Raw genomic sequence first — 26,083 nt, 5'->3', positions numbered from 1 at the left:
CAAGACTCAGCACTCATATTTCCTGCTAAGTCACAGCGAGCCTTACACGCTTGCACACTTGAGTAAGAGAGAACAGATCAACAAGTACAAAGCAATCTCTGTCTCTTCATATACCTACATATACATTGAAATCTACATCTATACTCTGAAGCCACTGTGAAGTGCATGGTTGAGGATATCTCCCTTGCACTAGTTATTAGGATTTACCTCCCATACCATTCACATACTCAGCATGGGAAGAACAATTATTTAAATGCTTCTGCGTTACTGTAATTAATCTTGTCCTCACAATCCCTAAGTGAGCATTGAGTATGGGATTGTATTACATTCCAAGAATAACTTTGTAAGTAGGCTTTCTCAGAAGAGCATATGTCGTCTTCAAGAGTCTGCCAGTTCAGTTTCTTCAGCGTCACTGTGGCACTCTCACACACATCAAACAAACCTGTGATCATGTGTGTTGCACTTCTCTGTATACATTCAGTATCCCCTGCTATTCCTACTTGGTACGGGCTCTACACACCTGAGCCATATTCCAAAACAGGTTGCATGAATGATTTGTAAACAATCACCTTTGCAGACAAATTGAATTTCCCCAGTATTCTACCAATGAAATAAAGTCTACCGCCTGCTTTAGCCACAACTGAGCATATGCGATTATTCAATCATTCTACGTTGTCACCCTACAAAGTGTTACACCCAGGTATTTGTGGTAGTTGGCCAATTCTAGCTGTGACTCATTGATATTATAGTCATACGACACTACATTTTTTTTTTAAATTTTGTTAAGTGCTCCATTTTATATTTCTAAAAATCTGAAACAACTTGTAAATCCTTGGACCACTTTGAAATATTTTCCAGATCAGATTGAATACACACACAGCTTCTTTGGGACAATATTTCACAACAGATAACTGTCATTTGCAAAAACTCTGAGGTTACTCTTAATATTATCCTCAAGATCATTAATAAAAAATATGAACAGTAAGGGTGCCAACACACTTCTCTGGGGCACATCCAAAGCTATTTCTACATCTGAAGACAACTCTCCATCCACGACAACATACTGCACCCTCCCTACCATAAGATCCTCAATCCAGTCATAAATTTGTTTGATACCTCATATGATCATACTTTCGTCAATAAGTGTAGATGTGGTACTGAGCCACATAATTTTCAGAAATCAGGAAGTACTGCATCTACCTGACTGTCTCCATCAGAAACTTTTGTGTCATGTGAGAAAACTGTGAATTGGGTTTTACATGATCAATGATCAATGCTTTTGGAATTCACGCTGGTTGACATGGAGGATGCGTTTCTGCTTGAGATACCTTATTATGTTTGAGTTGAGAATATGTCCTAAGATTCTACAATAAATTGATGTCAAGGATATTGGGCAGTAGTTTTGTGGGTCCCTTCTTCCAGCAAACTGGTGTCACCTGTGGTTTCTTTGAACTACTGGGCATAATTTTTTCTTTGTGGGATCTGCAATAGATTACAGTTAGAAGAGGGGTAACTCACATCATAAATTCAGTGTAGAATCTGATTGGGATTCCATTGGCCCCCAGAGCTTTGTTACATTTTAATAATTTCAGCTGTTTCTCAAGACCACTGACATTAACACTTATTTCACTCATCATTTCAGTGGTATGAGGATTATGTTGGGGCAGTTTCTACAGTTTACTTTTGTAAAGGAACATTTGAAAATGGAATTAAGCACTTCAGCTTTTGCTTTGCTAACCTCAATTTCAATTCTCAATCATGAGCAACTGGTCACTCACTTTGATGTCACTAAGAGCCTTTATATACAACCAGAATTTCTTTGGTATCTGTGAAAGATCATTTGACAATATTCTGCTATGGTAGTCATTGAAGTCATCACACATTGCTCTATTGACAGCCAAAAGCATTTAATTCAGCCTCTTTCTATCTACTATAGCATTATGCTTTGTTTTGTACCTATTATGCAGTGACTCTGTTTCTTTAGAAGTTTCTTCATGGTGACTGTACACTATCCAGTGCATGGTCAGCTATCATTTTAAACTTGGGACATAGTTCCCCTACATGCTCCTGCACTTTGTTGAAAGTTTTAAGTACCTCATTGCAATATGACATACTCACAGAACTCTAGTGGTAGAAAGGAAGCCAATATACCTCTGACATAAAAGCAGTGCCTTTATTTCTAATGTAAGCAAACCTCAACAATAACCTCATATTTACTCTATCTCTGATGGCTATGGATCATACAATAAAAAAGTTGATTGAAATTTACATGTTATTCTTCAGCAAAATAATGATTCTAGTCGAAAAATTATTAACAATGACTTACAGTCTATTAGATGTAAACAGTTAACATTTACATGTCATTTTGGACAGAGTAATTCATGTCACATTTAAAGACATTGACACGGAAACATATGATGGATTTTAAACAAAAACATGTGTCAGACATGACTCCAAGACCAAGTATTTGTCTGGTTGTATTCAAACCAATACTGTCATACAAGATGTATCATTTTTTTTTTGTTTACAGTTTTATTTAATATACAGGAAATGAGAATCAGGATGGCTTTAATAGAATTTGACTCCTACAATTGCCTAATGTGTTCTCAGAGCATTTAATGCACCACATCATTCATTTCATTTATATTACTGAATTGTATTTTGAACTTTGAAGTCACTGGAGAATAATCCCATGCAGCCAAAGTACAAAAATACAAAGCAGCCAATGTGCACCCAAAGTTATCTCAAACATAAGTGATCTGCAGAATTCATTTCTTCTATAGTTCAATGATATAACAGGTATTGCCATATAACTTCATGACATTCTCCGAATAAATAAATTCACAGAATATACAAATATGTGGCATAACATACAGCCATTGTTATAAAATAGACGTTTTTACTTTTTTTATTATACATCTTAAAATAAATTTTGATAACTATTACTACTAATTTTCATAATGCACTTATCTCTAACTGCTAAGCAAAAGAGGTCACCATCATGTCAAAGTATTTTACTGTCATTTATATCTAGGTTCTCTATAAGATAACTTTTAAATGACATTTTAAATTTTAGATGTGCTAATAAATTAACAGGTGAGCCATTGTCAACTACAGGCTACCATCGTTGGTGGTCTGTGAGCAGTCCTGACAACCTGGGCTATAGCAGCATAAGTGCAGGTGAAGACTGTGGTTCTGTTCATCGCAATGGTGGCTTGAATGACATTTCATGCTACATGAAACATGCTTTTTTCTGTGAGCAGGAGTTGCTGGAATAATTTTTCACGGTTAATTTATGTAAAAAAGAGATCTATCTCACATTATCACTGGTGTTGGACTATTTCTAAGAACACAAAGTAATGATTTATTTTCTTTTTTAAAAAATTCTGATCAGCAGATTAATCAGAGTGCTTTATTCATGTTATGCAGTTCAAATTTCAAATTGCAAACTGTGAGCTGAAGCATCATATCTACTAATGGGAATCATTATCACAACAGCTTACTTCAAAGCAATTTAACCAATAAAACTTAATTCTGCCAATTTAAAAAGAATGCTGTTTGGTCTGATAAGAAAGTAGACAAGCCACATCTCTCAGCCTTTGGGGGCAATGAAGGTGGAATTTAGTTGCATGGACAAGGTTTCTAAAAGTCAGCAGCACCACTGTGGTTGGGAATGTACAAAATTCAGACAGACATTTTTCCTGGAACCAATATGGAAGGATAGGCAAAAGCATCAATTTATTTCTGGATATAAGTCCTGAAAGTAAAATGTTAGAAAGGGCAATGGAGAGAGAAAGGAAATAGTCAACGAGGAGTTTTTGACAGTGAAATTAATTTGTAATAGTCACTCACAGAACAAGTAAATAGCTGAATTTGACTTTCAGTAACAAATGTGATGATCAGTGCACTGAAATACTGGGAGACTTGGTTGTGACTAAGCACAAATCCCACAAATGTTATTCACTGACATATACACCACAAAGAAGTTAGCCACTGCTTTTATTCATACTATCAGAATAAGAAACAAAAGTTACTCTTAATTATCCTTCTACCTCTCATCATTAACCATGCTTGTGAAATGAATTTTCTATTGTGATATTTATCTTTCAAAAAACAAAAAATAATATTTCTGTCACTTAGACATATGAGGGTAATTTTCTGCCACCTTATGTAAATGCTTACTTATTGACTTCTAATATATTATATTTGCTACAGATTATTTTTTATACTGAATTTAAAAAATGTGGAGGCAGATCTAAGTTGTTATGACTGGTAATTGCATTAATAGTTAACCATTTATGAACCTTATGTTGATAGTTTTTATGTCTACACTATTGTATTTTATAAATGTAGAGCTTTGTAGAGAATGCTTAACAAGTTTTGTAACTATTATTTGTGTTTTACAAATCCAAGGTATACAATCCCTAATAATAATATAGGCTCTTTTCTATATCTATGTAATGGCTGAAATATTTTACATGTTTATTATAACCACTTTAATTGTATAATTATTATGTACTGCTGTACAGTCAACAGATAAACGTGTAACCAGACCATCTGCTGTGCTTGCCAAATTGGTCTCAGTCAGCAGAAGAATAGAATTGTATTTGGTACTAGAAGACCAAAGTCTACTTTTAAATATTATGTAATATGTTTTAAAGATGTGAATTAAAGCTTACCTCACATCAAAGTCAGAAGCAACTAACAGATGACTTGGATCTGAAAAGACATTCTTGTTTTGTTGGTTCTTTTATGAAAATGAGTAATCATCAGGATTAGCATATCTATTAACTGATCATTACAAAATTTACATATGCCCACAGTCCATTCTACTGCCCCTCCAGCATTTGAACAAGGGATCTTAAAAACTGCCACCTTTCTTCACTGGCCCCTATTCATCACTTGTTACAAATACAATTCATCATTCTAATGCTGCTCACTTAACATCAAAAGTATGAAAGTTTCTCCTCTTTAATAGAGTGAGAAACAATGTGAAATCTTGTTGTGCACATCTTCTTGTTCTTATGGAGGGGGAAAAACACCCTCAAACACTGGACACAAAAGTAAGTTAAATATTCTATCTAGGCAGGCAATACTTAAAACAGATGATGCTGAAAAATGAATGTCACTAGCAGTTCCTTTGTTTTAATTTCCTCATTATTTCTTCTGAAAACTTTATTTTATTCCTCTTTTTCACATAAATGATCCTTTCTTTTTGTGCATTTAAATTTTTATAAAGTTAATTTCCTGTGGTCTTGTAGCAAGTACTGTGGACAGATTTATAGTTGCATGTTTCTGGTTTACACAGCTGAAGTCAGATTCCATAAAATTATCCTCTCTTGTATACATGTCATATCATAAAGCACCAAACCAAGATTGTGGACATTAGTGTAAATGGCTTAAATGGTTCAACATTTTGCAGCATGATACATTTTAGAACCCAAAAGAATTTCATACAAAGGTTTAAGGTTTTCCACTGGTTGTATCCCCCCCACAAGTTTTCACCATTTAGTCTTCACATATTCCAAAAGGAGTATGTGCCATATGGACCGAACTGAATCTGACTTCTGGAGGATGCTGGTGACTTTCAAATCTAGACAAATAGTGGAAACAGTTTTCATCCATCTGATTTTATTTCCACTGATAACTGGTTTCAGATACAATGATAACGATAACTGTAAAGCTGAAACCAGATATCTCTGCAAATAAAATAAAATATGAAAAATAGATGTAGGTTGTTTGTAAACACCACAAATTAAACATGCACAGCATATTTAGTACGATGATCAATCTCAAAGCAAGGGCCCATTTTAAATTTAGTCAAAACAAATGACTATTTATATTGTCTTGCACTATACTGAAAAGAGAAGTAGAATGAGAGGTCTTTTGACTTCGTACTTGGACACAATAAGTTTGCCTTCACCACCAGTCTGCATCTTAAACACAATCTGGAAAACTAAAATGAGTGAGCAATCATTTTGTGCTTCAATGGCATAATCTTCCATGATTTTGAACTTTCCAAATTTGTGTTTAAATTGTTGCACCAATTTTATCTTTCACACTCCATATCTTGAAGAGGAATGTATTTCTGCCATTGGACACACTTTACTATATTTTCTATCCCGTTTCCTTCTCTCTGTTTCACTTTTGTACGCACTGAATTCTGAAAGTCTCCCGCACTTTTTACTATCAGCTACAGCATAACTTCCAAATCTGTAGTGATTTAGATGATTTTTTCCCCTTTCCATCTATTTTATGGGTTTTAAAAAAGTGGATTTTGAGCCCTGTATAAAGATTTTTAGTATGTGCATGCGTAATTAAATGAAATTCCACAATGTTTCAGACTTTTTTACTGCTTCAGAATACAATACATCTGCTTTTGCAGCAATCTGTTTCGATTGTCATCATTAAAATATCTTTTTTGAGTACAATACTTTAAGATTTGTAACAACAGGTTTTACAACAGTGTTTTTCCCTTTTAGGGAATGCATGAATATAATATGATTATTTGATGATTACAACAGTTTTTGGGAAAGACAAAGAACTACTACATAAAAATTGTTTAAATGGTAATATAATACTTATTCTGAACACACAACAAGAATGTCAATACAAAATTTTATTTATATGAGTCAAAATTATATACCTCTTCATCTCTAAAATTTAAGTATATGTGTATATTATAGAGGCATTAACTTTTTGGCATTATATCTGAATGCTTTAAAATAATTTAACCAGTCACATTTTGAACATTTAGCCAAATTTGGTTATGATACAAAAAAGAAAAGGTACCCCACTTATGCATAATACTCAGTCTACATTAAGTATGAAAAATGTCAACTGTGCCACCGTTGTAAAGTTAGCCCATAAAAAGGAAGAACCTATGGATCTAAAGTCTTTGACTGCATGAAGTGTGAAGATTATGTTATAAACACTTGCATCATAATTTATGAGTGCAAAGTCAATTTCAAAGAAATATAACTATGAATAACACAACTAATGTCCTCAGTGCATGCTATGAAATGCTCAAAAATAACTGCACTACAATTTGGTTTCTGCTTCTTCCTTCGACTATTTACTTTCATACATAACATTTATGGAAGCATTCCGTATACAACACCACCATGGAAAGTGTTCACGTTCATGTTGAGTAATATCCATGATTCTAGTTTGATCATCTGATTTTTACTGAAGTTGTGTGATCTGCTACTTTCACATTGTAGTGTGTAGAAAGTGACAGGTTAAAAGGTATAATTAAATGAAGACCCAGGAAATGAATAATATCTATCTAAAAGGCAGAAAACCACAATTAATACCCAAGGCCAGGAAGTCATATAAGCACATAAAATAAAACTTCTTTTGAAAAACACATACAGTTGAAGCATTATGCACCAGTTCTCATGAATCTGGTTAGTTACTGAAATACCATCCAAAAGCAGGACAGTACCGTGAGATTGGTGACTCCATGGAGTGTCCTGTGCACCACGACCAGATAATGGATATACTTGGAAGGAGAGACAGCGCGTTGGTCGTATTTTGTTGTTTTATTAACAGCAAAGTCGATTTTCGGTCACATAATGACCATCCTCAGTACTGTAATATACAATTTACATTGGTAGGCACTGCTGTCAACAAGTTTAGAGCAATCACATAAACTCTTTTTTATGCGATCGCTCTAAACTTGTTGACAGCAGTGCCTACCAATGTAAATTGTATATTACAGCACTGAGGATGGTCACTATGTGACCGAAAATCGATTTTGCGGTTAATAAAACAACAAAATACGACCAACGCTGTCTCTCCTTCCAAGTACCGTGAGACTTTTTATCTTCTGCTTCCTACAGCTTAATTTACATTCATGCATTGCAAACCCACTCCAAAATGTTGTGCTAAAATTACCTATGGGTTCTCTCTTTTGAGATACCCAACTTCTTATCCATGTAGTTTTCGACTTTAATTCCTTTTCTCTTTTAATATTATCAATTTGATTTGATTAACATATTCTGTGAGCAAGAGGAAAATGGGTAATCAAAAGATGAAAGGCAGTTAAGTAAAATAGGAAAAAGACTGACACATGCCTTGGAGGATAAATAAAAGCAAGGACAACAAAAAATATGACAGCTAAAAAACAATATATGAGAGTACTAGCAGCACAAACAAAGAATATTGTTATCAGTAACAATAACACAGATCTAAGCCTCCAAATCACCAGAGATGTGATGTAAGAAGAAACTGAAAAATATCTTCCCCTCTTACATTTTGCTGTGGATAAGATGATTTTTATTGTTATAAATAGCAAATTTTACTACTGTTTGTTGAAATTGCAGTAGGTAATTCCTGAGGTACCATTCACTGTATAAGATTCTTGCTAACCTCTTCACTTGTCCACATCCCCATTCCCCATCCCTCTTCCCCAAACCATTTCTTTACCCTTTGCTGATAAATTAAGTTCCTTGTTATTACTCTTCACTTTTAAATCAGAGATGCCTATTTGACTATAGAAGTCGCAGAACAAAGATAGTGAATTATATACATTACAATGCTTTGATACAGTGTACTCCATCATTGAACACCATCTTACAAGGAGATATTTTTATTTGTACTAGACAATATTTTAAACCTTAGAACACACAATATGAATTTCATTCATAAAAATGTGTCTAGTGGTAGGATATAATTTGCTTATGTGCTTTTACTATCCAACATGATAGATTTCAGATGTGACTGTATAAAACCAAGCCCTCCCCATTTCCTTTCTAAAAGTAACTATGATGCTGTCACAGACAACCACTCAGATGCTTCATACACTGTATTTTAACTAAAAATAAATACAATAAATATTATTAAATATCCTACCAGTATCATAAAACAAACCTGGTCACCAGCACATTAGGAATGTTTGCATTTTAAAACATTTAGTTATTAGGTACAATACATTAAAATAAGTTGTTCACGAAATGTATCACATGAGGCACTATCTAAAATAACATTTATATGTACACTGTACTTTTAACTACATTCTAAACTGTACATAACAGGCAAAGTGCATCTATGGGTATCATATAATCTTTGGTTATAGTTAATGGCTACAAATACCTGTAAGTAACAAAAAACTTGAGATTTTCTTTAAATTTATGAAAGTTCTTAGATTTCATAACACTGAGGCTACTGCATGTGAATTAACATCTCAATATTAAACCACATAACAATATATATACAACTTTAAATTTAGAAGTTGGTATGTACACTGTACGTCATAATAGAGATTCCATACCAGTTCATCTAAATGGTTGAAACAAGAAAGATTTAGCAATAAATAATAAGACAAAATAAGTGCACTGTACATGTTATATTCTTCTCTCTAGAAGTAAAAGCTATGTGTAATTGCACATTCCACTTGTTGGTTAATAAACATAAGTTTTATTTACTAAGATTTATGACTCCTTAATAAGTACCACATCAGAAAAGATTATCTTTTAAATAACATTTATTCTTTTGTTCACTGGTGCATTTATATTTAGTACTATTGTTGTACATAGAAATAATCTTTGTTGCAATGGTAACAGTTTAACAACATGACTTCTTTACCTGTTGGGGAGAATATATCAGCTATATGATTATCACAGAGAATGCTTAATGCTTCAATGAAGTGTTTAAGTAGTTGGACTGCCTCCAGCAAGGCACTTAAGACTGTAACGCACTGATGGTCTTCCCAAATTGTCTGCCATATTAATTAAATATGAATGCACAACTAGCACACTGGTAATAAAAGACAAAGTTATTCATGACATAAATCAAAATATATTCAAGACAAACACTGGAGTACCATCTCCAACAATTATGTTGGTACCAGAATGTTAAATATTAAATGTACCATTTTTGTAATTCTCTATCTGCACCAAGAGTAAATGATTAAAAGAAATTAACCTGATACCTTTCATAATTTACAATGTAACAGTGACTAACATATGTCAGTGCAATATAAAATGGAGACAGCTGTCACTTCAAAATGAAATACAAGTGACTGTATTTGGATTTAAAAATCTCGTCTATTACTGTTGTACATATCAGGAATTCCTTTTCAACGACAGTTAACTTCGCTTTGATCCAGAAGTCAATCATTGCAGCACAATACCTGATGCCATTTACAATATATTCTGTGTATCTTAATTCTGCCATGATAATCCCACCAGTAGCAAACAATACAAAAATTGTGAAACTAAAAAGTCTAGTCTGCTTCAGTAGCTGTGCAGCCAGCTGTGCAGATTGCAAACTGAGGCCACCTGGGTTTGATTCCAGGCCAGGTCAAGAGATCTTCTGCACTTTGGGACTGGGCGTTGTATTGTCTTCATGTTCCTATCATGACAACTGACACAAAAAAGCACTGAAACGAGTAAAAGAGTAACGTAAAGCAGGAATGAGAATGAGACGAGAACGCATACCATGTTTAAGACTGAGTGACACAACAATTCAATAGGCTGAAAGTGGGGAGGCTGTATGGGAAGTAAAGTGCTACCTATACAAAATTTGCATTGTAAAAAATATTAAAATGATTTGTGAAAGAAAGAGAGAATGAATTTCTAAAAAGTCATTGTAAAATAAGTGAAAGATTTCTGCCATTTAAGAAGTATGATTACACAAGATGAGCACACCAAAGGATAAATCATTTTTATTTTATAATTATGTGTGTGAAATTTATTAAAATTCACCCATTCTCTAAATAAAAATAAGGTTTCATCAAGTTGTACATTTGGGGCATAGAACTGCCTAGTCTTTAAACAGCACAACAATGGAAAATCTAAGAAGAAACTGTAAGCATCTGAAATGTGGTGCAAGAAGACATAAATATAATCTTTACACTTAAAGTATGAAACAGTGTGATATTAGAAATAAGCAGAAAGCGAAAAATGGATTGAAAAATGCTGAGACTCCAAACAGGATAAGTAAATGTTGATTTAAAGCTGCAAAAAGGATGTAAGATTTAAACAATGGGAACCCCAATAGGAACAACATGTACGGTAAGACAGATAGCTACTTACTGTAAAGATGACACGTGAAGCTGCAGACTGGCACAATTAAAAGACACTTACATAAAGCTTTGGCCACAGCCTTCATCAGTAAGAGAGAGAGAGACAGTGTGCATGAAGTGTTCTTGCTTGTGTGCTTGAATTGTTTCTATCTCTCTCTTACTGACGAAGGCTGTGGTCGAAAGCTGTCTTTTCCTACATTATGGAAGATTTAAACATTGACATCCTGTCAGCGGTGAGATCATTAGAGACAGAGCACAAGTTGGGACTACGAAAGGATGAGGCAGGAAATCAGCTTTGTTCTCTTCAAAGGAAACATCCTGGCATTTGCCTGGAGTGATTTAGGGAAATCACGGAAAACCTAAGCCTAGATGGCGGGATGTGGGTTTGAACCACCGCCCTCCTGAATGTGATTTTACAACTGTAGACCAGATGGAGGATCACACCTAGTTTGGTAAAATAGCAGTCATTAGAGCAACCGATAGTTACCAATCACAATTATGTTATGTCCTACAGGCAGTGAGATTATCATAGTTAGAGAAGGAAGCATTGGGTCTTGGACTGAAATTTACTTGTACATTAGGACTGTTAGTACACTGAAAGATTGTGAGTATGACGAAAATCAAGGTATGTGATTGATTTCAGCAAATATAGAAACAACCACAAGCAGGACGAGCTTAACTTCAATACTGAGCTCATCACTCAAACTGTTAATGCTACTGTCTTCATTACAGGCGGGCCTCTCTCATCCTAATGTGTGAGTGACCTGTCCTCCCTCTTCACCCTTCTCCAATCTACCCATCTCTCCGCCCATGGGAAGGAACTAATAGTTCCAAAAGCTAGGATAACGTCATCACTTTTACTTTCATAGGTATCTACTGGGAGGAGTACTTGTCTTACAGAATTTAACCAGGATTTTAATTTCACACAAGCTGTTCTCTCACTGTGTTAAACATCAAAGCAAATATTTTACTTCGGCTGTAAGCCCTATTGTCGTAATACTTCTGCTTGCAGATGTATGACATAAAGCAGTGTTTCAGTACTGGCACTGGTCGTCATGCACCATTCTGTACAGTTCAGTAGTTACATGTAGAAAGTATACCTCAGATCTAAAAACTGCAAATGGTACAAGATTAAAATGACACTGAAGTCTCTCATCAAGACAGCATTACAGTGATTCAGTACTACAAATCTTGCCTCACATACCAGAGTGGAAATTGTGCTATCAAAATAAGATATGAAAAAAACTATAATAATAATGCTTTTAGAGCATTTCAAATCTGTAGCATTATCAACTAAATAATACAAATAACAAAAAAAGTAAAAATAAATATTAATATAAAAATGAAAAACATATATTTACACAAAAAATAATTCAGTAACAACCATTACAATAATCAATAAACTTCAACATCTTTACAAAACAAATCTATCACCCTCATTTCCAGATCAACAAAAAAACTGTGATTCCAGTATAGTGTTACCATTAATACTGATTTTCTTATATTGTTACATTTTGTGCAGAGTAAGTAGCAAATAAAAGATGAATATGTGTTTAGAATTTGAAGTATTACATAATACTTTTGCTATGTACAGTAATCACCCAGTGTAAAATTTGTACTGTCTAGGTAAGGTGAATATTCTCTTAGTGCACGCACATATCTGTCAACAATGTACTTGATAAAGCTGCCTGCTAAAGGCAGAAACAGACATCACTTGCCTGCATATATTTTGCAGATTTCATTTGTTTATTGTTTTCTGAAGCTGAACAGCTTATGAAGCTACTTTATGTAGATTCAGCAAATGTATCAGATGCTGAGTAATCTTTTACGAAGCATTACTGTATCATCAATAAGCTCTTAGAGCAAACACACGCCACACAAATTTTAATGAATTTTGGGACATTTAAGTATCAGGTAACTGCAGCTCACTAACACTTCTTGTAATTTTCTGGTTGAAGTTTCTGAGAACCAAAGAGCACCAACAACACTATATAGGAACTTGACTGGAAGACACAACAGTCACATCACGTTTGTGCAGATCCATAAGTACCAGCAGGTGGCCTGTACTCCTTAGGCAGAGTGAGCAATTGAAGGCTATTGAAAGCATATTTGCGAACACCTGTGTTCTTGTTAGTATTCTCTCTACGGCTACCTTCACTAAAACACAACAAAACCATTTCTGTTAATATTGGTACTTCAAACATTTTTAGACATTAAAATTATAAAGCCTTGGTTTGAATAATAATAGTAATAATAAAGTTGTAAATTTTTTAGCATTAAACGAGACCACTCACCAAAAGGTCTGATTTGTCAATAAGCACACACAAAAGGGGGAAAACTGACCAGCTTTTACAGTTATCCTTTGATGTGCTGGAGTACACAAATACTCTCTCTCTCTCTCTCTCACACACATACACACACACATACACACACACACAGTGCAGGACCATGTATTGGTATAATAGGCGTGTGTGTGTGTGTGTGTGTGTGTGAATGATATCAAAATTTTTCTTCTTTTGGGTGTGCCTACTGACAGCCTGCCAACGGCCTTGCTGCAGGGGTAACAATGGTTCCCATCAGATCACCGAAGTTAAGCGCTGGGGTGGGCTAGCACAGACCATCCGGTCTGCCGAGTGCTGTTGGCAAGGGGGGTGCACTCAGCCCTTGTGAGGCAAACTGAGGAGTTACTTGACTGAGAAGTAGTGGCTCCTGTCTCGGAAACTGACATATGGCCGGGAGAGCTGTGTGCTGACCACATGACTCTCCATATCCACATCCAGTGATGCCCGTGGGCTGAGGATGACAAGTCGGCTGGTCAGTACCTTTGGGCCTTCGTGGCCTGTTCGGAAGGAAAGTTTATTGACAGCCCAATGTTTCTGCTATTTGGTGAGTTGTCTCCTTTAATGATGAAGTACTTACATTCTACAAGAACTTTCGTACACCATTACCCCTAGAATACCAATGCATTTTCCATAACACATAATACCATTGGGAGAGAGGAGTGTACTTTTGTGCCCACAAAAAATCATTAAATGTCTTTAACTTTTATTAACAACATACATTTAAAATAGGTTCTGATATATAAGTGGGGTAAAGAACCTGAAATTATCTTTTAGCACAATTTTATCAACATTAACGCATTTTCAGTAATGTTTACAACAAGTGGAGGGATACTTTATGAACACTGAAAAAAAAAAAAAAAATACAAATTTCATTAATTGTCAATGATTTTCACTCAGAACATACTTTTTAAAATTATATGGACGTCTAAGAAGGGTCCTGAACTTGAAATTATGAATATGACATTTGTTGCGAAAAGTCATATTCACTAAGTTTTTGTAAACAGCCTCGAGTCGCTGTTACTATTTTTTATTTACCAATTACACTCTTTAAACGAATAAGAGCATCATCAGAATATACGCTGTAAAAGATACAAATTGAGATAAAATGGAAAACTTACACTTACGTTGTGTAAAGTACATATTCATTTCCAGTACGGTGACTTATTTTTGAAGTTAGCTGACAGCATTAAAGATTAAACTGGCTGGACTATAGTAATTACATGATGACACTGACAGCGACACAGATTAAATTGACTGTAAAACAGTATTAGTAACGTCCATGGTATAGTGTATCCAAATATAATTTACAACTATAGAAAATGAAATTTACATTTTAATTGCCTCTTTTACAGATGTGTGTATAGACATCTCATATCTGTACATATTGCTGATCTTTCAAAAAATACATCTGTAAAAATTAAAGTATCTTTCAACGTATAATATAAAATATACATACTTAAAAATGTCTTTACAAATATGTGTCCAAAATTAACGTTTATAAAAATATCACTGTTAGGATAATATTGCAGGCACTATATTTTGGTTGCTTATTTACAGCGCTTTGTCAAATAACCCATGTAACTTAAATTAGTTTTGTTCATTTAATAAATTTTGTGGACTTTCTAGTTTTCAACAAAAATTTCCAACTCTTTCAAAACATTTAACAGAGGGCCTTAATCCACAGTGTGGATAATTTTCATGCTATCTTGAATCTCACCTAATGTACATTTATTTGTTCTCAACTGTGCATACAATGCTGTGCGATTTGAATTTAAACAGCAATGTTCCTTGTAACATATTTTAAATGCTCTCCCAATTTGGTCAGTGTACATGCTTTGACAATTTTGGAAAATCATTTCATATACTTCTGCATTACTGTACTTGTCCTTACATGCACTTTCTTTGTGTATTAGTGCACTACTAGCTAGTTCAAAACACATCTTTAACTTTCTGTCTTGGGAAACGTCTTGCAATATGGTCTGTTATAGGGCCTCTCTATATGAGTGTAACATACCATACCGGAAATAGAATATGTACTTTACGTCACGCCAATATAAGTTTTCCGTATTATCTCAGATACGCCTTCAGCGAAAAAGGTCTCCATCCAAATTAGCACTCTCTCACACACACGCGTGCACGCACGCACGCACACACGCACACACGCACACACACACACACACACACACACAACTCGGCATCCAGACACTGTGATCAGGTGTGTGTGTGTGTGTGTGTGTGTGTGTGTGTGTGTGTGTGTGTGTGTGTGTGTGTGTGTGTGTGCGCGCGCGCGCTGTGGGGGACGGGGGGGGGGGGGGGGGTTGTGTAATTTCGATGAAAGCCTTTTTGGCCAAACACTTATAGTCTGACAGTCCTTTCGTTGTTCCTATGTGCGACTCCACATATCCGCTATATGGTGAGTAGCAATCTATCCTTTTCATAATACTGTCATTATTCTATCCTGGGTTTTCCATTGTTTGTTTTCAAAAACTTTGTTTTAAGAGTTGCTCCCCCAGCAGACAATTCCTGCTCTTGTTAAAGTCACATTCACCACTAACACTTAAATTGTAGCATTAAGTTTTACTGAGAAATTTTAAAACAGTTGCAGAATCTGATATAAGAAGTAATCAAAAACAACATTTTTTTCAAAATTTTAAAACATTAAGTACCAGACCAGATTAAAATACTTTGAAAAGGTGTGCACAAATTTCCCTTCACCCATCCCCCTCCTCCTTGTTATTGTGTGAGTTAATGATTAAGTTGGTTCTACAAATCCAGGAAAACCACAAATATTCTTGGGCCATATACTATCAACATATAAACAACTGATTTTGGTAGGCCATATCCTGTATGTTGTCACAGGCAGAAAGATTTCAGCAAACACATTTATAAAATCACACAAAAACTAAGTGCATTGTGTTACTATATGAATTATGGTACCTAACATATAACACCAATGGCTGCCTTAAAAAGGGCACAGAAAAATGGATTACCTTTCAGAAGACGTCCATAAGGAAAAGTCATTTATTACAAACTATAGCTATGAGATATAGTGCATTGAAAGTGCTTGAAAAACACTTTGTTAGGATTTAAAAAGATGTATGCTAATAATCTGTTCCGTGACTTACACATATACTTATGTTCTAATATTCATTTTTATTTGTAAGCACTTTCTTTGTTTAAGCAGTTTTGATATAACAGAAAACGCTTTTTTAAGTTTCTGGATGGGATTCTTTTGCCTTTGTGTCAAAAATTACCAACAGAAACCTCAAAATGATAAGTAACTAATCTGATGAGATGTAAGAGAAGGTGATAAAATGAAGTACGAGATCAGGCATTCAAGAAATACGCAGCTGAAGTTGGGCAATGTTCACAATAATGCACAGATATTAATGTCAGTGGCACAAGGCAAGTCAATAACTCAGCATGTTGTATTATTTGCACTGGACAGTACATTTCAAAAGTGAGAGCTGATACACTTCTGAAGTTACTAGCTACATGGAACCCATCATAAACACATTTTTGTCTGAAAACACAGTTGCCATGATATTCCGTGTTGATTGTGATAGGTTGAAATTTTCTAGTTTTTAAACCTGAATGATTCCACTGCATGGATTAGCCCTTGGATGCATTAATAGTGTACGAAATTGAACATAATCACAAATCATCATTTGAGAAAAGAATTCCTTTCAATACACCAAATGCCTATATAATAATCAAATCTACAGATATTATTCTTCAGATATTGTGAGTAGCTGTGAATAGCTGAAAAATGAAAATTTCCCAGCTGACTTCTATCCATGTGCTACAAATAGTCTCTTTGCCCGAATGCTAGGCCTGTTATTTCTCTTCTTGTTTTGCACATTCATAGTTTCAATATACGTACAGTACAATTGTATTACTTTTTCTTACATAAAAATCTTGATATGTTCAAAGTACTATCTATGGTACAGATTTTCAGAGTAAAATGACATAATGTGACTGAAATTCACATGAACTGTATGAATTTGTGGTAATCAAACAGTGTCAATTAGCACAGATTCATACTACTATCTTTACTAAGTCACTTCTTATTACTTTCTTATGAATCCTTACTGCAATTACAGGCAACACTATATATGCATACATACTGACCTCCTCATGCAGTCCAAAGCTCTGCGGAATTCATGTTCTGCCAAATCATACTCCGTGACAAGAATCTGACATTGTTCTAAAGTTACAGACATTCCAGTGCGATCTTTGGCACTCTTGCAGCTAGTGAAGCGTAAACCTGTGTTTAACAACACAGTAATATTCAGTAAGTAACATGAAAGAAAAATCTCTATCATGAATACAGAGGTATTAACAATGTTGTACATTATCATATAGCATGCAAGTGTAACACGAGCTTACATGAAATGCCTTAGTTATAATCAGGTCATATTTAGGACTCCTAATGCCCTTGGAGAAAAAAAGAAAAAATGTCTGCTGCTGCCCCCCCCCCCCCCCCTCCCCACCGCCACTTCCCCTGACTTGAAGAACAAATATTTATTTAAGTTTGCATAACATGTGGGTACATGAACCGCAAACCTAAAATCATGCTTTTATAAAAATTACAAATATAACAGATATGGTATTCCATTTTCACTTTCATGTGAAGGAAGGGTGTTTCCTTAAAATGAACATAAAGTCTTGAACACAAGAAACCTTAATTTTTGTGGTTACTGGTTTCAGTCAGTTACCGAACATCTTCAGACATCTTATTGAAATATGAACACACAATGAATTAAGAGGGATGTGTACAAACAGTAGTAATAAATAATACAGATCTTATGTAATAAATAATAAAAAGAGTAAATTATACCCATGGCGGTGGGCAGTGGTGGTGAATGGATCAGATGTTATGAATTCCATGAATGTCAACTGTTAAGGAGAGCAATGCAGCTGTTATTTAAATACATGATGCTCCACCCGCTCTACACCGAATTACATCAGCGATAGCCAATCAGGCATACAGGATGTAAAACAGTTGTTACAATAAGGTATATACAGAATGATTACATAAGAAACTAATAACAAGTGAAGAAACACGTGTCTTATATTAGAAGAAATAGGTTCCTTATATTATAAAATGGTTCAAATGGTTCTGAGCACTATGGGACATCTGAGGTCACCAGTCCCCTAGAACTTAGAACTACTTAAACCTAATTAACCTAAGGACATCACACACAGCCTTGCCCGAGGCAGGATTTGAACCTTCGACCATTGCAATCGTGCGGTTCCAGACTGAAGGGACTAGAACTGCTTAGCCACACCGGCTGGCCCGCTTATATTATATAAAGTGACTGGTATAAACAGTATTTCATCAGTCTGTGATAAAAATATGTGTGAAAAAGAGGGAACCAATCATAATCAGTTGTGAGAACACCGACGGCCATCTGTGGGGATTTACTGTGCACTTATACATTGTATAGCAGCAAAAATTGCGGTTAATCAATGATACTGGTCCCCATGGAGATGGCATGGCCATATTGATGTGCACCTTCCAGCAAAAGAGAATTTCAGAGCTGTGACCACAGCTGGATGTCAAAAACATACTGCATGCGGATCGACATGTAGAAATGCATGCCAGGTATTGCATACTCCTCCTAGGTCATAGTGGCAGTGGAAATACAGCTTGACTGACACTGTTGCTTATCATCGACACATCGAATTCACGTTTCACAGGTGCAGATTGCAAAGTTGTAACAGTGACTTGTTTTTACAAAATATTGTTGTGCAAGTATGATTAGTGTCATGCTATGTGTCAGATCCTCTAGATGACTTTCACCAAGTAAACAACATGGTAACAAGTAAAGTAGGATACATGATACCTAAAGCATGAAAAAATACACACATAAAAAAAAAGTTTTGCATCACCTCGGTTCCAAGAGTTCCCGAACCTGTACAGGAAATTTATTGCTCATTTAAACCACACATTGCATGTTGCACGACCATACAAGCAAGACCTTCAGAGGTGGTGGTCAAGATTGCTATACACACTGGTAACTCTAATACCCAATAGCACATCCTCTTGCATTGATGCATGCCTGTATTCGTTGTGGCATACTATCCAGCAGTTCATCAAGGCTCTGTGGGTCCAGATTGTTCCACTCCTCAATGGTGATTCGGCTTAGATCACTCAGAATAGTTTGTGGGTAATGTCGTCCATAAAAAGCTCTTTCCAATCTATCCCATGCATGTTCAATAGGTTTCATGTCTGGAGAACACGGTGGCCACTCTAGTCGAGCAATGTCATTATCTTAGAGAATGTCATTCACTAGATGTGCACGATGGGGGCACGAATTGTCATCCATGAAGACAAATGCCTCGTTAATATGCTGTCAATATGGTTTAACTATTGTTCAGAGAATGGAATTCACATATCGTACAGCCGTTATGGTGCCTACCTTGACCACCAGCGGCGTACGTCGGCCCCACATAATGCCACCCCAAAACGGCAGGGAACCTTCACCTAGCTGCACTCGCTGTACAGTGTGTCAAGGCATTCAGACTGACTGGTTTGCCTCCAAACATGTCTGCGATGATTGTCTGGTTGAAGGGATATGCTACACTCATCAATGAAGAGAACATGATCCCAATCCAAGCAGTCCATTCGGCATGTTGCTGGGCCCATCTGTACCGCGCTGCATGGTGCCGTTGTTGAGAAGATGGACCTTGCAATGGACATCGGGAGTGAAGTTGTGTATCATGCAGCCCATTCCGCATGGTTTGAGTTGTAACATGACATCCTGTGGCAGCACGAAAGGATTATGCAAAATGGTGGCATTGATATCAGGGTTCCTCCGAGCCCTAATCCGTAGGTAGCGATCATCCTCTTCAGCAGTAGCCCTTGGGTGGCTTGAGTGAGGCATGTTATCGACAGTTCCTGTCTCTCTCTGTTATCTGTTCCATGTCCGAACATCACTTTGGTTCACTCCGAGACACTTGGATACTTCCCCTGTTGAGACCCCTTTCTCACACAAAGTAACAATGCAGATGCAACCAAACCGCGGTGTTTACTGTCTAGGCATGGTTGAACTACAGACAACAAGAGCCATGTACATCCTTCCTAGTGGAATGACTGGAACTGATCAGCTGTCGGACCCCTTCCATCAAATAGGTGCTGCTCATGCATGGTTGTTTACATCTTTGGGGAGATTTAGTGGCATCTTTGAACAGTCAAAGGGACTGCATCTGTTATACAATATCCACAGTCAATGTCTATCTTCAGGTGTTCTGGGAAACAGGTTGATGCAAAACTTTTTTTGATGTGTTTATTAGTTACATCAAAAGAACAACGGCCCAAAATCTCACCAACGCATCGAGGCAATCACACACATAAAAAAATGAGCATAAGAAAACTGAAGTTTAAACCAAAACTGAACATGTCTGTTTACAATTACTCCATGAAATAGGCATGCAAAATGTTGGAAGTATAGAAACACAAGTTATTGTCATTACGATATAATACACTAAGGACCCATCTAAGTACTCATAAATGTAAAACAAATACATAATCAGTCAAAAGTTAAAAGATACTGTGACTGCAGTTGTCAACACTCACAAAACGTCTGTAAAATAGCAGTGATCACGATGTTACAATTGTTACTTAGAGAAATAAAAGTGGAATAAATATGCACAGAAGTAAAATAGAGTACTTTAGTCAGCTTACAGCAAAATCATCATGCAGCATAAAGGGTGGCATTTAAGACAAACTGGGCCTATTAAGAGTCACGAACTTAGAATAAATAAATAAAAAGATTAAAATTAAGTGCACACAGTTTATTACAAACATGAAACGATGCCATAAAAAGTAAAAGAAAGAATAAAAGAGGAGCACAAGGGCAGAACCATTCTATAGTAAGTTTCAAAAAGATTATGGAAATATTTTTCTCTGAAGTCTAGCTGCTCATTGAGTATGCATGAGGGTTTATTTTTGTAGTAAGTATAAATTTTTATCTCTTCTAATGTGTTAAGCAACAATTCTTTAACTTTTCAATTATTTGTTATACATCCTTCTGAGTGACTGTGATGTTATGCTGCAATGTGAAACAGTTAGACCTAACAAGTTAATGCTTTTGTTATTTCTGTGTTCTATTGTACAAGCCATATCAGACTGAACATTATTTAGAATGTCAGTGAGTCCAGCTCGTCTCTGGAACTTTTATATAGCAATGGAATATCATCAATGTATCTCTTATAATGTAAAATTTTATTCATGATCTGTAGATTATCTTTGAAAAAATTGCAATTCTACATGATTAACAAAGATGTCAAACTTGCGAAAGGCAAAGGTCCCGAGTTCGAGTCTCGGTCGGGCACACAGTTTTAATCTGCCAGGAAGTTTCATATCAGCGCACACTCCGCTGCAGAGTGAAAATCTCATTCTGGAAACATCCCCCAGGCTGTGGCTAAGCCATGTCTCCGCAATATCCTTTCTTTCAGGAGTGCTGGTTCTGCATGTCTCGCAGGAGAGCTTCTGTAAAGTTTGGAAGGTAGGAGACGAGGTACTGGCAGAAGTAAAGCTGTGAGTACCGGGCGTGAGTCGTGCTTCGGTAGCTCAGTTGGTAGAGCACTTGCCCGCGAAAGGCAAAGGTCCCGAGTTCGAGCCTCGGTCGGGAACACAGTTTTAATCTGCCAGGAAGTTTCATATCAGCGCACACTCCGCTGCAGAGTGAAAATCTCATTCTGGAAACAAAGATGTCAACTATGGTACCTGCTAGTGAATTGCCCACTGCTAATCCATCTTTCTGGTAATAGATTTTGCCATTGAATGACATGTAGTTGAAAGCAACAGCACAGTCAAGTAACTCAATGACCTCAGTTATTTCTTCTGTACTAATAATCTTATTTTGAAGTAAATTATTTTTAATAATGGCTATTGTTTCAGTGACTGGAACATGAACTGGAAAATTTATATTTTGGATCTCCTAAAGTGACTAGGTTCAGCAACTTTTGCAATCAGAATAACTGCGAATTTTGAGGATATAGAAATTAGCAAGCAAACGTCTTTTCATATTTTCACTCTCTGATGTCATATGGAATAATATTTTGGGGTAACTCAACACTTAGGCAAAAAGTATGCACTGCTCGAAAGAAAGTGGTTAGAATAATGTATGGGGCTCACAGTTGCACATCTTGTGGGCATCTCTTTAAAAGGTTAGGAATTCTTAGAAGAGCCCCACAGTACATTTACTCAATAATGAAATTTGTTCTCAACAACAAGGACCAGTTTAAAAACAACAGTGACATTCATGATTATAATACCAGAAGAAAGGAAGACTTACATTTCCCTCTACTTAACCTATCTTTGGCACAGAAAGGGGTATAATACATAGCTGTAAAACTTTTCCATAAATTACCAAATGATGTAAAAAGTCTGATAGATAGCAGTAACAGTTATAAAAATAAACTGAAATCATACCTCTTGACAACTCCTTCTATACCACAGACAAAGTCTTGAACAGGAATAAATAAATCTATAGGTATAATATATGCATTTTGTGCCATTTAAGGAAATGGAGTAGGTAATAAAAATTTTAAGAGTTTTCTTAAAAAAAAGAAAAAGAAAGAAAGAAAGAAAGAAAGAAAGAAGAAGAGAGAGAGAGAGAGAGAGAGAGAGAGAGAGAGAGAGCCTTCATTCATGTGTGCATTTCTTATGCACTTGACACGTTCCACATCATAAAGGTTGCCATGAGATTAATCAATGGAACACGAACTAACTAACTGACTAATTGGCATATTAAAAACAAAGATTCCAAGACTTACCAAGCGGGAAAGCGCTGGTAGACAGGCACAATAAATAAAACACACACACAGAATTTCTAGCTTTCGCAACCAACGATTGCTTCTTCAGGAAAGAGGGAAGGAGAGGGAAAGACGAAAGGATGTGGGTTTTACCCTCTCCCTTAAAACCCACAGCCTTTTGTCTTTCCCTCTCCTTCCCTCTTTCCTGAAGAAGCAATCGTTGGTTGCGAAAGCTAGAAATTCTGTGTGTGTGTTTGTGTGTTTTATTTATTGTGCCTGTCTACCGGCGCTTTCCCGCTGGGTAAGTCTTGGAATCTTTGTTTTAAATATATTTTTCCCATGTGGAAGTTTCTTTCTATTTTATTTACATGACTAATTGGTATGTTAGTTTACTGGTTTGTACTGCCTAATGAGACAAATCTTGCAACGTCAGGAATTTCAACATTGTAGATTTACTATGCCAATTCATAGCTGTCCTTTCTTATAAAATTCTCTTTAAAAACCTAAAAAGCTTTCAAAATATCATTTAGTTTTTTCTTTAGGTTGTTCAATGGACAGTTCATATTGCTAACACTTGGAGTAATTGACATATTAGGCTTATGTAGGCTTATTGGGATCTTAATTTAGGTAACTGCTGATTCATTGTCTTCAATGAAGATTTTTCTATCGGTAAAACAAGAAGACTATTATCATCAATCAGTCTTTATCAGTCTTTTAACTGTATTTTGAAATTTTGGAGTTGGATCTTTGTTAATTTCGGAAGTGCCATTTCCACTGAAAAACATTAAACTCTTTTATATGTAATCACTTTCATTAACAAGGACCAACATATTACATTTATCTGGCATTGTTACAATTGCTTTATTAATTGTAAGCTTGTCATTAACATTTTTTAACTATTTGGGATTCATTATCTCTTACTTTTACTTTTGTGTTTGGTGATTATGTCTTTAGTTTCTAAGCCAATTTTGTGAACAGCTGACATTCAAATGAGAACATTTCATTGCAATTTCAACATTGGCTATTATGCATTTGATGTTTACATCATTTAGAGTAAGCTTTAAATTATATTTTAGGCCTTTATTTAAAAGGGCTGTTTCAGTAGTAGTACACCAAAAGTAATTAAAAATACCTAGGAAGTCCTTATTCTAGCGGGCAGTCATGAGGAGAATGTCAGAACCAATACATAACTCCGTTGGTAGTGATACAAAGCAAATGGCATTTTTAACCTGTAATTTAAGCTCCCTGGGGAAATATCTTGATAAAGAAGATCATGCAGTGGTTATTGGGGAGGAGAGAGTGACTGTAAACTCAACATTACAACTGAGAATGGCATCATAGGGTACATCACTGAGAACTTCCTCAAAACAAATTTGAAGATTGTCACTCTTTGAGTAATAAAGACGTGCTCTGGGTGAAGCATTGTTGATGCTCCTTTGCTTTTCAGAGCTCGCATTGGTATTCCTTGAAATTCGAATTCTCTCCGAGTTTTCCAACTCTGGTGGATGTGATGGCAGGTGAGATTTTAATAAACTGAGTGCTGAACCACAAGCATTATTTAAATTGAAACTGCCAGCCCTGTTTATTACATTTTCTGAGATCTTTATTTTGATGCACACCTTAATTATGCAGTCCCAGAAACTTGGCATTTGCACCATGGTACTGGTCTCAACATATTTCATTTCATGATTATATTCAAGGCAGTACATAGCAACAGCTGATTTGCTTTGTTGTTTTAGTGAGGTACAACATCAACGTTCCTAGCATTTCTCCTTGACTATTCTGATAGGCTGCCATGTGTCAAACATGCCACATTCATGTGGAATGTGATGCACACCTAATTTTCAGAGACCTAGGTTTTCTTTAACATTACATGAAAGGGTGTAATGGGCATCAAGGATAGAACACTGCTATAAGTAGTGGCCTGTGAGCAGTAGTAGCTCACAGTCTGGTTGGAGCCCAGACAGCAAGTACTCATAACAGCAGAACTCGCAGCACCTGAAGAAGATAGCTCGGTCAGTCATCAAAACATTATGCAGGAAATGTAAACAACAACTTGGCAGAACGCTCAGAAGCACACTATTAATCAATTGCACTGAGAAAACCTGGGAGATCACGTAAAAGAGTCAAGTTCCCATTGTGTACAGGCCTGAATGAGAAGTTTTTTAAACCTCAAATGCAATTAAAGGAAGTGCTCTCAAGTACTGAAGAGCATTGCACAGGACAGACTAGCATGGACTTAAGACGACAACAACAACACCAATACTGGAAGTTTTTGTATGTAGTGACTCCAGCTCCGATAATAGTGATTTGGGACACACGTCATACTGATGTACCACCCTGTTTCGTTCCCCCAATAAAATTCCCAACAAGAATAACAAGAACATAGTAAGACAAAGCAGGTGTTCAACTGCTCAGTACGGTTCTCTCTGTAGAAAGCAATACATGGTCCTACTCTGTTTTGGTAGAACTAAACAAGAAAAGTTATCCTGTTGGCAGTTTCAGTGACCTTGCTAATGCCTTTGACTGTGGTAATAGCTGAATTCTATCAGAGAAATCAAAATATTATGGTGTTAAAGGCATGTGAGCATCTTCACAATGGAGAATAGCCAGCCACATTAGCAAACAACCCCGCAGAAATGAAACTAAATGGAAAGCAGTGAATAGTAAATACAGTGTCCCTTAAGATTTGGAACTTTTGGTACTATTGAAATAGTGGCCTGTGGTACAGAAAAAGACATTAAGAAGAAGTAATATCAGTTTACTTTTATTTTTAAAATTCCCCAGGTAAGACACGAACAAGACAAGAGTATTACAGAAGACACAAATATATTTTGATATTCATGTTCAAAGGCCAGATACCTATAAGAATGTCTTCAGCTGCCTACATGATGCTATTACAAGGAAGCAACCACGAATTTTAAGGAAACATCCCTGCTCATTAGTT

The 26,083-nt window shown here is 35.9% G+C and overlaps 2 protein-coding genes and 1 non-coding gene across 6 annotated transcripts in view; 2 read left to right on the top strand and 1 right to left on the bottom strand.

The window, feature by feature from the left end:
• LOC126267875 (macrophage mannose receptor 1-like) overlaps positions 1–6,163 on the top strand; it is an 89,338-nt gene extending 83,175 nt beyond the window's left edge. Inside the window, exon 7 of the mRNA XM_049973184.1 lies at positions 3,097–6,163. Coding sequence (XP_049829141.1) covers positions 3,097–3,278 — 182 coding nt within the window. The 3' untranslated portion in view covers positions 3,279–6,163. The remainder of the gene's footprint in view (positions 1–3,096) is intronic.
• Positions 6,164–6,335: 172 nt separating this feature from the next.
• LOC126268203 (inositol polyphosphate-4-phosphatase type I A) overlaps positions 6,336–26,083 on the bottom strand; it is a 251,957-nt gene continuing 232,209 nt past the window's right edge. For all 4 annotated transcript variants that reach the window (XM_049973825.1, XM_049973826.1, XM_049973827.1 and 1 more), the window contains 2 exons: positions 17,503–17,638; positions 6,336–13,186 (listed from right to left, as the gene is read on the bottom strand). In XM_049973825.1, coding sequence (XP_049829782.1) covers positions 13,054–13,186; positions 17,503–17,638 — 269 coding nt within the window. In that variant the 3' untranslated portion in view covers positions 6,336–13,053. The remainder of the gene's footprint in view (positions 13,187–17,502; positions 17,639–26,083) is intronic.
• Positions 21,939–22,013, top strand: Trnas-cga (transfer RNA serine (anticodon CGA)). The gene has a single exon. It is a non-coding gene; the product is annotated as a tRNA-Ser (tRNA).

This window comes from Schistocerca gregaria, chromosome 4, assembly GCF_023897955.1.
Source record: "Schistocerca gregaria isolate iqSchGreg1 chromosome 4, iqSchGreg1.2, whole genome shotgun sequence".
NCBI lineage: Eukaryota > Metazoa > Arthropoda > Insecta > Orthoptera > Acrididae > Schistocerca > Schistocerca gregaria.
Note: the sequence above shows the minus strand (reverse complement) of the source record. Positions and strands in the feature narration are given on the sequence as shown.